The sequence below is a fragment of the Danio rerio genome, chromosome 9, assembly GCF_049306965.1.
Source record: "Danio rerio strain Tuebingen ecotype United States chromosome 9, GRCz12tu, whole genome shotgun sequence".
Classification (NCBI taxonomy): domain Eukaryota; kingdom Metazoa; phylum Chordata; class Actinopteri; order Cypriniformes; family Danionidae; genus Danio; species Danio rerio.
Window position 1 is genome coordinate 50,349,935 of NC_133184.1, and position 15,773 is coordinate 50,365,707.

General features: G+C 34.6%; 1 protein-coding gene across 8 annotated transcripts in view; it reads left to right on the plus strand.

The window, feature by feature from the left end:
- The window catches only part of lrp2a (low density lipoprotein receptor-related protein 2a), a 273,263-nt gene that overhangs the window by 92,304 nt on the left and 165,186 nt on the right, over positions 1–15,773 (plus strand). For all 8 annotated transcript variants that reach the window (NM_001194987.2, XM_068223457.2, XM_068223459.2 and 5 more), the window contains 7 exon segments: positions 2,350–2,475; positions 3,348–3,478; positions 5,649–5,786; positions 7,130–7,411; positions 10,498–10,737; positions 13,518–13,637; positions 15,546–15,662. In NM_001194987.2, the coding sequence (NP_001181916.2) occupies positions 2,350–2,475; positions 3,348–3,478; positions 5,649–5,786; positions 7,130–7,411; positions 10,498–10,737; positions 13,518–13,637; positions 15,546–15,662 (1,154 nt within the window).

Consider the following 15,773-nt stretch of genomic DNA (forward strand, 5'->3'; position numbering starts at 1 on the left):
GGAAAGTGTCTCCACTTATTAATTTGGCCTTTGCTGAGGGCAAAGGGGTGAGGATTTAGGGTGATCTTGGCATTATTTCTCTGGCCTCATGTTGTACAAAATCTGCGTGGCTTTTTGATGCTGTTTTAAGTGTATTTTATTAGGATGAGGAATGTCAAACCACAAAATTACAAAAATGTTGTTCTCTTTCTGAAAAATGAATCAAAACTTTGAAACCAAGTAGCATTTGTTAAAACATTATTATTATTTTATTTAAATTACATTAATTTATTTCATGTTTTTATTTAATTTTATTTTTACATTATTATTTTACTTTTATTTTATTTAAACTACATTTATTTAATTTATGTGTTTAGTTTACATTTTTATTTTATTTAATTTTATTTTTATTTAATTTTTTTATATTTTAATTTTATCTTTATTTTATTTTAATTACATGTATTTAATTTATGTTTTTATTTTATTATTTATTTTTTTACATTTTTATTTTATTTTTATTTATTTTATTTAATTTTTAATTTTTAAATTTTTTAATTTTAATATTATTTTTACATTATTATTTATTTTATTCATTCTTTAATTTTCAGCTTAGTCCCTTTATTATTCCGGGGTCGCCACAGCGGAATGAACCGCCAACTTATCCTTATCCAGCATATGTTTTATTTAGCGGATGCCTTTCCAGCTGCAACCGATCCCTGGGAAACACAATACACACTCATTCACACACATACACTATGGACAATTTTAGCCTACCCAATTCACCTGTACCTGTGTGTCTTTGGACTGTGGGGACTCCACAGAGAAATGCCAACTGACCCAGCCGAGGCTCGAACCAGCGACCTTCTTGCTGTGAGGCGAAAGCACTACCTACAGCGCCACTGCGTCTCCCATTTTATTATTTATTTATTAATTTTAATTTTAATTATTTTATTTTATTTTATTTTATTTTATTTTATTTTATTTTATTTTATTTTATTTTATTTTATTTTATTTTATTTTATTAAAAAAGGTCGACTTATTTGCCAAGACTTATTTTAAAATGAAAAAGAATTCAGGTAATATGCATGTAATATAATTTCTTTAGTTAGTTGCTAAGTTAACAGCATTTTACTGTTACATACTACTGGTTTTATTGTGTTATGATAAAATAAATGCAGCCTCATTGAACATTATTTACTTTTGTAAAAATTATATATAAAAAATTATTTGGTCAAGTGTTTTTTCTGAAGCTGAAAGCTCTATTTTTCATTCATTATAATTCAGTGCTTCCCACTTTACTTGGGCCGGCTGCCCAGGTATATTAACAGTCACTCAAGCATATTAAGTGTCACTTTTTTCTATTATTATCTTCCTTTTACCCTTTTTTGTATCTGCCAATATAGCCAAACATTCGCGATTAATTGAGTAGTGGAAAATTTTCTGCCGTTTGCCTGTTTCGTTCTGTGTGCACAAAATCTGTCAAAACAGACAGTCTCACATGCTCTGCAGACCCAAAGAGACGCGCCTTTTTTGGGCTTATGAAATTAAATTCAATTAAAAATTAAATCTCCTAAAATATCATGGATTTGGATTTTGCGGTCATTAATCGTATGCATTTTTGCATCACATTTTTATTTAATCCTACTTTCGCTTGGCTTCGCAACTGACTGCGAGAGAAGCATTAAATAATTAATTCTTTAATCTTAACGACTCCGAAAAACTTTACTATATACTCAGAGAGGACAAAATGACTGGTCTATGAACTTGCTAAAAAATATATGTACGCCATTGGTAATAGTTAATCAACGCATTTGCCTTATCTTAATAAACTACACGTTTAATCTTGTAGTGTCTTCTTTTTGCTGTCCTTTATTTCTCATTTGCTGTAAGTTTTATTAATTTGATGATGTCAACATATTACATAGGCTATTTTACATACATATCCAAAATGCTTTGGCGTTCAAGTTCGCTTTGAACTTGAATGAGAGAGAGAGGCAAATTTGACCTGTCAGTGGGTGCACATGGCGCCTGAATAGCATAAAAGAGAAATAGTGGATTTCTTTTTTTATTTCAACAATCTTTTTTTTTTACTTCATCCCATTTAAAGGTAGCAGTGCCATAATCAAGTACATTTTGTTAAAAATTAAATTATCTTTTGTTTGCCGCATATAGTTATCTATCTTTTTGATGTGGGTAAATGGTGTGTTTCAATTCGGCTACCACTGCAAGTGTATTTCAAACTTGTGTGAAGCACTGCAAATGCATGTAATATATAACAAAAGTAATCAAAAGACAGCTTCTTTTCATAGCTTTTTAGTTTTTATCTGAAATACTTCATTTAAGTGATGTGTGCATCTCTGTGCTTGGCAGGTTTATATTCTGGACTGACTGGTATCGTCCTGCAAAGATCATGCGGGCCTGGGGTGATGGTTCACATGCTCAGTCTATAGTGAACACCACTCTCGGCTGGCCCAACGGCCTGGCTATTGACTGGAGGTGAGTCAACACAACAATACAGAATTTGATTATGCTCATGCAGTCTTTAAATGTCTTAAATATAATATTAGGTCTTGAATAGTCTTAAACATATTGTGTTGTGATTCCTAAATGATTTTACAAAGGTCTTTAAAGGGCTGTCATCGCAGCTTGCCCCTATGGTTTATATATGGTGTCCTCCGCCATTCAGAGATATTTGTGGGTACGAGAGAGATCTCAGGTGATCTCAGATCTGGTGGGAGCAAATTCTCTTTCAGTCTGAAAAACATCTTCACTTTTCACTTTGAAACACTGATCTCCATAATGTTGTGGGAGCAAGCGGAGCTGCAAATCATCCGGTCCGTGTGTTTTGGCTTGTTAATAGTTTTTTGCGTATAGATGTCTGTGGCAGTAGTTTTTCACTCTTCTGGATCATATTCGTTGTTCTCTTAGTGTTAGTAAACATCTTTTTGCAGTATTTGCACACAGTTTGTGAATATCTGGTACACTTAGTCTGCCGCCACACCTCTTGCTCGCTGCTAATGTGCAGGTAAAACAAGTTTGCGCATGTAAACACAGAAGCTTTGAATCTATTTTTAAACGGCCCACAATAAATTGTTACATGCCTACATAATGGTCTTTAATAGGTCTTAAAATCTTAGATTTCACTTGGTTAAACCTGTAGTAACCCTGCCATAATACCCCAAACGATAATCTATCTCAATCTGTCTTATTTGGTTTAACTTTGGTGACTTCCTAAATCCGTGACTCATCATTGTTTGTGTATTTGTGTGTGCGGTGCTCACCCTCTCCTCATAATCTTCTTAAAATGAATGATCTGCTGTAATCCAGCTCTCCGTATTCATGTGTCATCATCATGTGTGTCCTCTCAGTGCCATGCGCTTGTATTGGGTGGACGCCTTCTTTGATAAGATCGAGCACAGCAACTTTGATGGACAGAACCGGTTGTCTTTGGACCGAATCACTCAGATCTCACACCCGTTTGGGCTCACTGTTTTTGGAGGTGGGTTTATGAGTCAACCTGTTGTTCTGTTTATTATACTGTCTGTCTGTCTGTCTGTCTGTCTGTCTGTCTGTCTGTCATTTGTTCACTCACTCACTCACTCACTCACTCACTCACTCATTTATTCATTCATTCATTCATTCATTCATTCATTCATTCATTTGATCTGTCTCATTCATACATTAATTCATTCTGTCATTGTGTCTATATATCTCTCTGTCATTCATTAATTTGATCTGTCTATCATTCATTCATTCATTAATACATTCATTTATTTGATTTTTGTCATTTATTGATTTGATCTGTCATTAACTAATTCATTCATTCATTTAATTGATCTGTCTGTTTGTCATTCCTTCCTTTGTTCTTTCATTCTTTTATTCATTCATTCATTCATTCATTCATTCATTCATTCATTCATTCATTCATTCATTCATTCATTCATTCATTCATTCACTCATTTATTCATTCATTCATTCATTTGATCTTTCTGTCTGTCTGTCTCATTCATTCATTTATTTGATCTGTCTGTCTGTCCGTCCGTCCGTCCGTCCGTCCTTCCTTCCTTCCTTCCTTCCTTCCTTCCTTCCTTCCTTTCGTCGTTCATTCATTCATTCATTCATTCATTTATACATTCATTCATTCATTCATTCATTCATTCATTCATTTGAACTGTCTCATTCAGTCATTAATTAATCAATCAATCAATCCAACCATCCATCCATTCATTCCTTTGATCTATGACATTCATTAATTCGATCTGTCATTCATTAATTAAATTCACTTATTTGAACTTTGTCTGTCTCTGTCATTCCTTCCTTATTTTGTTAATTAATACATTTATTAATTTGATCTATTTCATTCATTGATTTGATCTGTCATTAATTAATCAATCAATCAATCAATCAATCAATCAATCAATCAATCAATCCATTCATTCATTCATTCATTCATTCAATTTATCTGTCTGTCTGTCATTTTTTCTTCGTTCTTTCGTTCATTCATACAATCATTCATTCATTTGATCTGTCTGTCTGTCTGTCTCATTCATTCATTCATTCAATTTAACTGTCTGTCTGTCTGTCAATTTTTCCTCGTTCTTTCGTTCATTCATACAATCATTCATTCATTTGATCTGTCTGTCTCCATTCATTCATTCATTCATTCATTCATTCATTCATTCATTCATTCATTCATTCATTCGATCTGTCTGTCTTTCCTGTCTTCCTTCCTTCCTTCATTCATTTATTTGATCTGTCTCATTTATACATTCATTCATTCATTCATTGTATCATTCATTCATTCATTCATTCATTCATTCATTCATTCATTCATGTATGTCACTCATTCCTTCATTTAATCTGTCATTCATTCATTCATTCATTCATTCATTCATTTATTCATTCATTCACTAATACATTCATTCATTCATTTGATCTGTCATTATTTCAACCATCTATCTGTCATTCATTAATTTGATCCATCTGTCTTTCATTTATTTAATGTGTCTGTTTGACTTTCATTCCTTCCTTCCTTCCTTCCTTCCTTCCTTCCTTCCATCCTTCCTTCATCCATCCATCCATCCATCCATCTATCCATCCATCCATCCATCCATCCATCCATGCATCCATCCATCCATCCATCCATCCATCTATCCATCCATCCATCCATCCATCCATCCATGCATCCATCCATCCATCAGTTACTTTGTTCATTTATTTGTTCATGTTGTTATTTGTTCTGCCTGTTTATCGTTCATTCATTAGTAAGTTATTTCAGTTCTGTTTGTTTAATTTTTCATTCTTTCATTCTGTACGTTATTGATTCCACATATCATTATTTTGATCTATCTGTATGTCCTTGTTGACATGTGACTGACATTTTAAAAACAGCCTAAATGAAACCCACTGACTGATGAAATGTTCCTTTCGCTGTTCCCTGATGCCTGTCAGCAACACAATGTCATCTTAAACACGTTAGCCTTAATGGCTCCTTTAGTGATTGTCATGTTTGGTATTTGTGCAATGACGATCTCTAAGCCACTTCTTTAAACCTCAGTGTAATTCATCAGTTCAGCGTTGAAAGATTGAAGTGCAGAAGTCAGAGTTCATGGACTGGTATTTCTTAGAGATGCCCTGCTCGATTACTTTAATGAATTTTTCTGGTCCAGGTTACGTGTACTTCACTGACTGGCGGCTGGGAGGAATCGTGAGGGTCCGTAAAACAGATGGAGGAGAGATGATGACCATTCGTCGAGGGATCAGCCACATCATGCATGTCAAATCATTCAATGCCGACTCACAAATTGGTGAGAGTCACTTTTGGGATTTTTTTTAGATCTGCACAAAGAAGCTTAAGATACAAATACAGCAAATAAAAAACAACCAGAATAGTTTAGTCAGACCTGTTATTTTCTCCTTTTGCTATTTCTTTACTATCTCTTATTGTTGACTTACATTATTTTGCATTGCATTCATAAATACTCCTAACAATAATCAACAACACAGGCTCATTGTGAATACGTACCCCTGTCTACATTTACCTTAATGTGTCTGAGAAAATCAAAAAAATGCATCTCAGCTCTCAGAACTACACGAAGTAAACAAAAACAAAGACTGTGTATTTATGCAACATCAAATGTGCTTATAATGGAAGTCAATGGGGCAAAAACAGCCACCAACAGTAAATTAGGGAGAAAAAATGAAAATCTAACAATGGATCAAAGCCAATGTTGTTACTAATCATTCACACGTCCAAAACTGTAATAAAAACAGTCCACACCTACTTTCTATATAGAAAATACGTCATTTTGTTGTTTTTTTCACCAAATCAGTGACATCATTTATGAATTTGGTAATTAAAGAGTTAAAATTCTTATTTTTTTAAGCAATTTAGTAATTTTGATCATGACTAAGGTTGATTAACAGATTTTTTCAAAAAAAATTGAAAAAAAAAAGTATCTGATGCGTTTTTACAGCAGTTTAACTCAGCGGATGTTTTCATACCGAACATAAAAAAAGGTTTGTAAATTTGAACAGTTCACAAGGGTTAATAAATGCTGTGCAAGATTGTTCATTAGTAGTTCATGTTAGTAAATACATTAACTTATGAAACCTTATTGTAAAATGTAACTGTTTGACTTACAGTTGAAGTCATTATTAGCCCCCTTTAATTGTTAGGCCCCCTGTTTATTTTTCCCCCAATTTCTGTTTAACGGAGAGGAGTTGTTTTCTTCTATACAGCTTAAAGTGACATTAGAAGGCTTGACTAGGTTAATTAGGTTAACTAGGCAGGTTAAAGTATTTAGGCAAGTTATTGTAAAACAATTGTTTGTTTTGTAGACTATCAAAAAAAAAAAAAATATATATATATATATATAGCTCAAAGGGGATAATAATTTTGACCTTAAAATGAATTAAAAAAATTAAAAACTGCTTTTATTCTAGCCGAAATAAAACAAATAAGTCTTTTTCCAGAAGAAAAAATATTATCAGACATACTGTGAACATTTCCTTGCTTGTTAAACATCATTTGGGAAATATTTAAAAAAAAAAAAAAAAAATTCAAAGGGGGGCTAATAAATCTGACTTTAACTGTATGTTTTAAGTGATCAATATGCATTGCTTTTTTTTTTTTTTTTACCGGCAACAGGGTTTAACTTCTGCAGCCGGCAAACTAACCCAAATGGAGACTGCAGTCACTTTTGTTTCCCTGCACCAAACTCTCAAAGAGTGTGTGGCTGTCCATATGGAATGAAGCTGGAAGCCAATCAGCAGACGTGTGTTGACGATCCGTCAAACGAGCCGCCGACTCTCCAGTGCGGCTCCAACTCTTTCTCATGCACAAACGGGAGATGCGTCCCACACAGCTACCAATGTGACGGCGTCGATGACTGTCACGATAACAGCGACGAAGCACACTGCGGCGCTCATAGTAATGCTTTTTATTTATATTCCATACAAATGTTTAACCTGAAGCCCAAAATTAGGCTTTATTTGTTATAGCCAATGGCAAAAAAGCTAGTATTGGTTAAAATGATAACACTTTAGAATAATGGTTTATGTTAGTTAATGTATTTACTGATATTAAGTAAGTATGAATTTTCTACTCAGTTTATAAATCATAGTTTAACATTTACCAATGCAATATTTAAATCGAAAGATGTGCTTGTTAACATTAGTAAATGCGACTTGAGTTGACATGAACTGTTATTTAACTTAAATAACATCAACTAACATTAACAAAGATGAATAAATACAGTAATAAATGTATTACTAATAGTTTGTTCATGTTAGTAAATATGTAAACTAATAGACCATTACCGATTTTTATTTTTTCTTTATTTTTTCTTTACGCCTAAAATCATTGGAGTATTAAGTAAAGAGACATTTAATAAATGTACTACTGTAAATATATCAACAATTCTATATATTTTTAATAATATGCAGATTATGCACTGCTCAATTTGAAAAAACTTGAAAAAAAAAAAAAAAACCTAATAGGTGATTTTCTTAATACAGTGGTCCCTCGTTACTCGCGGAAGTTTTGTTATAAAATTAACCTGCAATAGGTGAAATCCGAAAGTAGTCAGCTTTATTTTTACAATTATTAGATGTTTTAAGGCTGTAAAACCCCTCACTTCACACTTGATACACTTTCTCAGAGAGGCTTTAACATTTTCACACTTTTTACTCTTAAAGTTCAAACTTTCATAGAAAAATAAAGCAAGGCAAACTTTATTTATAGAGCACAATTTTACACAACTGCAGTTGATTCAAAGTGCTTTACAATAAAATAAACTAGACAAAAAAACAAAACAAAAAAAACTGGTATTAAAAATACAAAGAAATATATTTAAAAGTAATACTAAATTACAAATAATATAAAATAACATGCATGCATCAATAAGCCCAGTATTATAGAATGTTACCAAAGATCAAAACCTGTTTTCAGGCCCAAACATTTGTTTGAGAAGATTCATTTATTCCATAATAGCGCCCTAAGTCTACCTTCCTTTAGCATGTCCGGAAGTCCAACTTTTTGTGTGCTGGTTTGCATCTTCCTCTGCCTTTTGGGTGATACCATAGTTTCCTATAATGGTGCAGGACTTTTCGTTGACATTGTGGGGTTTGTTGAGAAGAAAACTTGCAAACATAGAGTAGCACACCCCAGAGTCATACTGCATGCAAATATTTATCCGAGATTAATTGACAGTGATCTACAGCCAATCAGGACACAAAACACAATGCACTAATCAGGACGCAGAACACAATGTGCTGTAAAAAAGCATGTTGAATTGCCTCAAAAATATCCCTAATACTTCGAGGCTGTGAAAGGTGAACCGTATTATATCAAGGAACCCCTGTATTATAAATTTTTTGAACTTGTATTTGAACACATACATAAAACTAAAGCTGATATATTTCAACTTGTAATTCCAGTGGTTAATAACGGCATGAAAGTTGCTTGTTTTTCAATAACTCAAAATATATGTTGCATATATGACGCATAATTTATTATGTCATAAATGTAATTTGCATATATTGCCATATATCAGATTTCTGTGGGTATGGCAATACACACACACACACAATAGGGCTGAACAATATATCGTTTGAGAATCGATATTACAATGTGTGCATCTGCAATTGTCACATCGCAGGATTAGGTTATTTAATAAAGATTAAAAGATATTCATTTTTTTCTTTCCAGCTTAGTCCCTTTGTTAATCAGGGGTCGCCACAGTGGAATGAACCGCCAACTTATCCAGCATACAGTATGTTTTTTTACGCAGCAGCTTGATAAGCTTGTATAAACTCCACAAAGAATAGCCAACTGACACAGCCGGGAACAGTGCCAACCACTAAGCCACAATGCCAACCTGAACTAAGACACTTACAAAATCGATGTTTGGGATGAACAGAATAAACAATGAAGCTATATAGTAAACGAATCAAACACCTGACTCCCTTAAAGGGCCAGCATTTTCTGAAAACTAAAACTTCTAAAACTTTTTTGTTAAGAATAAGACAGCCTGTAGGAGTGTCTGGTGATGCCTAAATCATTGTTTTCTGCCTTTAAAATGCACGTCTCTGTAATAAGCAACATAAATTATCAAAGTAGATGGGACAGTAATGGTTGAACAGTAATTTGCCATTTATTGTCACAGTTAGTACCTGTAATGTGTACGTAAATTACTGTAATTTATCATTTGCGCTACACAATTTCATACAAACTCTACTCCTTTTACACAGCAGATGCCCTTCCAACTGCAACGCATCACTCGGAAACACCCATACACTCTCATTCACACACATACACTACGGCCAATTTAGCTTACCCAATTCACCTATAGCCAGGCCCGTGCAGAAGAGACCGTCCAGAGGGCATGTGCAGGATAAATTTTTTGAAGAGCGGGGGGAGGGAGAGGGGGGAGGGGGGGTGTTGTTGTTGTTGTGCTCAAGAGCGGTGTTGTCGCGCGCCTAATGAAGGGCGGGACGGAGGGTGTGTCGCGGGCACTTTCTATCTAAGACTAAAAAGGGCATGTGCACTGCACAGGTTGAGCCCTATGTGTGCACGTGCTTTTGGACTGTGGGTGAAACCGGAGCACCCACACCAATCATAAAGCACTGTTTGTTTATTTATTTTTGATTGTAATTTATTATAATAATGCCGATCCACTGCATAAAAAAGGAATAGACCATCCCAGTCGAAAGGTATAGGCTTGAATACTGTTAGACTCCCCAAAAAACCATATAGCACTGTTTATTTGCACTCATGGAAAATGACTTGATTGTTCCAGCTGATCTAAATTAATGAAATCTTTCCAAATAGAGTTATTCAAATCATCTGGTGAAATTATATTCATATCGCAATTTACCCTGCAGCAAAAACAAAATATCGAAATGTCAGATTTTTCCCAATATCATGCAGCCTTGTAAAAATATCAAAGCTTTTTAATTAGTCTGTTTTATTTACAGTGAAACTAAACCTAACTCCCTTTCTATACTGGCTCACAGATAACACTTGCTCGCCCCTTGCCTTCACCTGTGCCAATCAGCGATGTGTGCCCAGAAGCTGGCACTGCGACGGACACAATGACTGTTTTGATGGCAGTGACGAGAGGGACTGTCCCACTCAGACCCCTGGCACATGTCCGGCAGACCAGTTCATCTGTGCCAACCATTACTGCATCCCTCGCACTTGGCTCTGTGACACCGACAACGACTGCGGAGATGGATCAGACGAAAACAACTGCGGTGAGGCCTCACACACTCTTACGTTTTAAAGTGTGCATTTTAATTCTTGTATACAGTACATTTTGATACACACATCTTTGGAAACAATTAAAAGAATGCTTTAGGGTTTTACACATTATAGTTATGTGTTTGAGTAAAACTTAATTTTAGTTTTTCTTTCTATAAACTATTATAGCATTTCTTCCAAAGTTAAAATAAAGAGTTGTTTTGTAGTAATAGTACTAACAAAGGTTAGGTTCAATTTACTTATAGCGCATGTGTTTGGACTGTGGAGGAAATTCACGCCAACATGAGGAGAGCATGCAAACTCCACACAGAATAGCCAACTGACACAGCCAGGAACAGTGCTAACCACTGAGCCACCATGCCAACCTAAACTAAGACATTTACAAAATCAATATTTGGGATGAACAGAATAAACAATGAAGCTATATAGTCCTGAAGAAGTCTTAATTGTTTATAAAACTGCATTACATCTACATTATATATAAATGGATGAATCTCATAAAAAAGACAATTCCAGGGCACAGTGCATGCTAAAACATATATGTAATATTGAAAAAAAAAAAAAAATTCAAAGGGGGCTAATAATTCTGACTTCAACTGTATATATATATATATATATATATATATATATATATATATATATATATATATATATATATATATATATATATATACAGTTGAAGTCAGAATTATTAGCCCCCTTTGAATTTTTTTTTTTTCAATATTTCCTAAATGATGTTTAACAGAGCAAGGAAATTTTCACAGTATGCCTGATAATATTTTTTCTTCCGGAGAAAGTCTTATTTGTTTAATTTTGGCTAGAATAAAATCAGTTTTTAATTTTTAAACACTATTTTAAGGACAAAATTATTTGCCCCTTTAAGCTATTGTCACGATAACCAGCGATCATTCTTCAGAGATTTTTGGTTCTCTCCAATATCCATGGACTACACTTCCGCCTTCTCTTGGACTACATATTCCTACATGCTCTTCGGTCACACTCACACATGCTCACTCATCTAGACTGATTACATTCTCACCACCTGAGTCTTGTCAGAGACTGATTGCACTCTCTACTTAAGCCACTCATTCACCCATGCAGTTTGCGGAGTCTTGTTCGCTATCAGTGACATTACAACGCGTTTCTCCTTGTCTTGTTTCTCCGAATTTTATACCCAAGCCTTGTTTATCCTTGTTCTCCTGTTTAGCCGCCTGCCTTATGACCTATTGCCTGTTATACGACTACGACTCTGGATTTGCCTGCACATACCTGTTTACACCTGATTTGACCATTGCTCGCTTGACGCTGAATAAACCTGCATTGTGGATCTTACCTCCAGTTGTGTGTGTCACCCCCGGCGTTACAGCTATATTTTTCTACAGACCAAACCATGATTATACAATAACTTGCCCAATTACCCTGACCAGCCTAGTTAACCTAATTAACCTAGTTAAGCCTTTAAATGTCACTTTGAGCTGTATAGAAGTGTCTTGAAAAATACCTAGTCAAATATTATTTACTGTCATCATGGCAAAGATAAAAAAAATCAGTTATTGGAAATGAGTTATTGAAACTATTATGTTTAGAAATGTGCTGAAAAAAATCTTCTCTCTGTTAAACAGAAATTGGGGAAAAATAATCAGGGGGGCAAATAATTCTGACTTTAACTGCATTTGTATATATAAATATATTGTAACTTTTTTCATTTGATTTAAAAAAATGTTATTAAATCAGCATAATATATTTATTTCACTTCATTATTCAAGTAGTGTCATTTATTTAAATGAGCATTTTTATTAAAATTAAAGTTCTATTTATAAGTTTGAGTAAAACCTAATTTTGCATACAATTAAAAAGCTGCCATGGTTTCAGACATGTTTACGTTCGTTTTTAGACAACAAAAAACATTTGCACTTCAGGAAAAAATAAAATATCTATATTTGGTGGAATAACACTGATTTTCACAAACCTTTTAAATGACAATATTATTATTTGACATTTGCAAGAAGTGTTATTAGACGTCTATTGAATAAAGCAAATTTTAATATTTTACTGAAACTCTTATGTAGTAAATGTTTGAAAGCTGATAATGTTCCAGTGGTCTCTTGTTTTTCCCATAGCTTCTAATTGTGTTTATATTTACATATATATTGGTGGAAATAAGTATTGAACACGTCACTATTTTTCTCAGAAAATATATTTATAAAGGTGCCGATGACTTTTAATTTTCACCGGATGTTGGTAACAACCAAAGAAATCCATATATGCAAATAAAAATAAACTACTTTGTTTACAAATTAAGCTATGTTTAATAAAATGAAATGACACAGGGAAATAGTATTGAACACATGAAGAACGGAAGGAGTAGAAAGGCATGGAAAGCCCAGACAGCAGCGGAAGCCTGTGAAAAACTCACATCTGAGCAGTTCATGTCACTTCTTTCTCCATATGAGAGGCGTCTTTATGCTCCCATCTTTACAAAAGCCTTTTATATAAACTATTAAATACATTTTAGTAGTTCTAGTTTAGTAGTTCTCCTTGTGTCATTCAATTGTTATTACAAAGATCTTTTTTCAGATTATTAAAATATATATTTTTTTATGTTTACGTTTGTATTCTTTGGGTTTTTACCAAAATCTGGTTCAATTCCATGTCAACAGCTCCTTTAGAAATATTATTCCCAGAAAAAACACGACATGTTCAATACTTATTTCCCCCACTGTATATATTTATATGTATGTGTGTGGATATCTGTTGTCACTTCTTTTTGTAGATTCGATTGGCACGTGTTACCCTGGTCAGTTCCAGTGTCCAGACCATCGCTGCATCGACCCTAATTATGTGTGTGATGGAGACAGAGATTGTGCTGATGGTGCAGATGAACAAGGCTGTGGTAAGAGCTTTATTCATCCCTTTGAATGAATGGTTAACTCCAAAATGTACTGTAAATATCCTGAATTATGACTCGCTTTTAGGCCAAATGTTGATTATTTAATGAGATTAACAGAATTGTAACAGTATTTAATTTGTATTTTTTTATTGAAACATTTATTTTACCAGAAAAACATCTTGAGATCCATAATCTCTTTTTCAAGAGTGTCCTGGATGAACAAATAATACATTTCAAAGACGACGTTTAAAAATAAATCAATAAAAAATATATAAGCAATATCACACGAGTAGCAGTGTGCTATGGCTGTATATCAGCACTGGTGGGAGGCGTGCATTGGCATGAGGCCGCAGGTCGAGATCCTTAGTGCTGATATACAGCCATAGCACAAGGCTCTGAGTGTGGTATTGCATTTATACAACAGTTCGATGGCACAATCTTGTACATAAATAAGAAAATCAAACACGGAGAGTCTAAAACCCTTTTGTATTAGGAACTACTTTCTTCCGCCATTCATTCACATCTGCAGCTGACATCAGAACAGCAGAGGCCGTTACTAATTTACCAACGTCACTTTAGAGCAAGTATTTGAGTGATTCTCTATAGCGTAATGTGAAGCGGTGCTCTGGTGTGTGACCCGCCTTAAGGTGATGACAAAACAGCAAATTTTGCTCACATTTTAAGATTATAAGACTGAACGTGACATGAAATGCCATCCGTCTGCAGAGATACAGAGATGTCTCCTAAAGGGGACATTTATACACAATGCATATCAAACATTAAGCGACCGTTACAATATCACAATAATTAACCTAGAAAAAAACAGAGCAATCACTAACTTACCAGACTGCTGTTGTGTTTGCGATAAGGAGGGACGAGGCTAAATCCAGCTTCTTATTTGCAGCTTCTTATTGACTCTCTCCGGTCCACCTTAAAAACCACATGGCTTCCGTTTTTTAGCTTTTTAATTTGCGCTCGATCAGCAGTGGTGGGAGGCGTGCATTGGCACGAGGCCGCAGGCCGAGATCCTTATCACCCCACCAGTGCTAATATAAAGCCATAGCACACTGCTACAAGTGTGATATTGCGTTTATACAACAGTTCGACGGCACAATCTTGTACATTAAAAAGAAAATCAAACACGGAGAGTCTAAAACCCTTTTGTATTAGGAACTACTTTCTTCCACCATTCATTCACATCTGCAGCTGACATCACTGAGCAAGGGCTTATTATGCGGTTCTGGTGCCATCTTGTGGATAGACAACGTCAACCAACTTTGGCCGCCGACGAGCTCTCAGAAATTGTAAAGACTTTAAAATAGGCTCTATTCTTACAAATAAACTGCATAGTTGCAATCTAAGCAACTACATTCTCGACAAAAAAGCCTCAAAAGTACATTTAGTTGTCTAACAGCAGTAATATTTGTCAAACTGTAGCGTCTCTGCTTGTTGCTTGCTGTATGTGGGCGGAGTAATACACAGAGGTGAAGGGTGAAGAGGCCTTTGCGTGATGTTACTGGCAAAATATCACACGGCTATCAGCCAGTCAGATTCAAGAACCGAACAGAACTGTTGTATAAACTAAATTAATACAACATATAATGGTACCACAAAATAAGTTTGTCCCTGTCTCAAGCAATTATCCGAATGAATGAAATGATTTGTTCAATACAGCGGATTTATTGAGAACTAACGTGTATTAATGGATGGGTAATTGGATCAGTGACTCAACTGATTCATTCAAATACAGATTCATTCATCCAGATGTAATTCTGCACACAGTACTTTTCAAAGTTGGCAAAAAAGCAATCCTTGTAGTGTATGTAAAATAAAATAATAAAAACTGTGTCACATTTTTAGTTTTGCCCTGTTTATTTTAATATGAGTGTGTCTTGTTCTTCTCTTCGCCAGTGTACAACTGCACAGCCTATGAGTTTAAGTGTGCAAACGGCCATCAGTGTGTGAACTCGTACTACAGATGTGACGGCGTTTTTGACTGCAATGACCGCTCTGATGAATCTGGTTGTCGTAAGTATATTAGACTTGCTCCAAACATCTTTAAAGGGTCACGAAATACCAAAACACATGTTTTGAGCTGTTGACAGTCATATATGTGTCCCATACTGCTAAAAACACTAT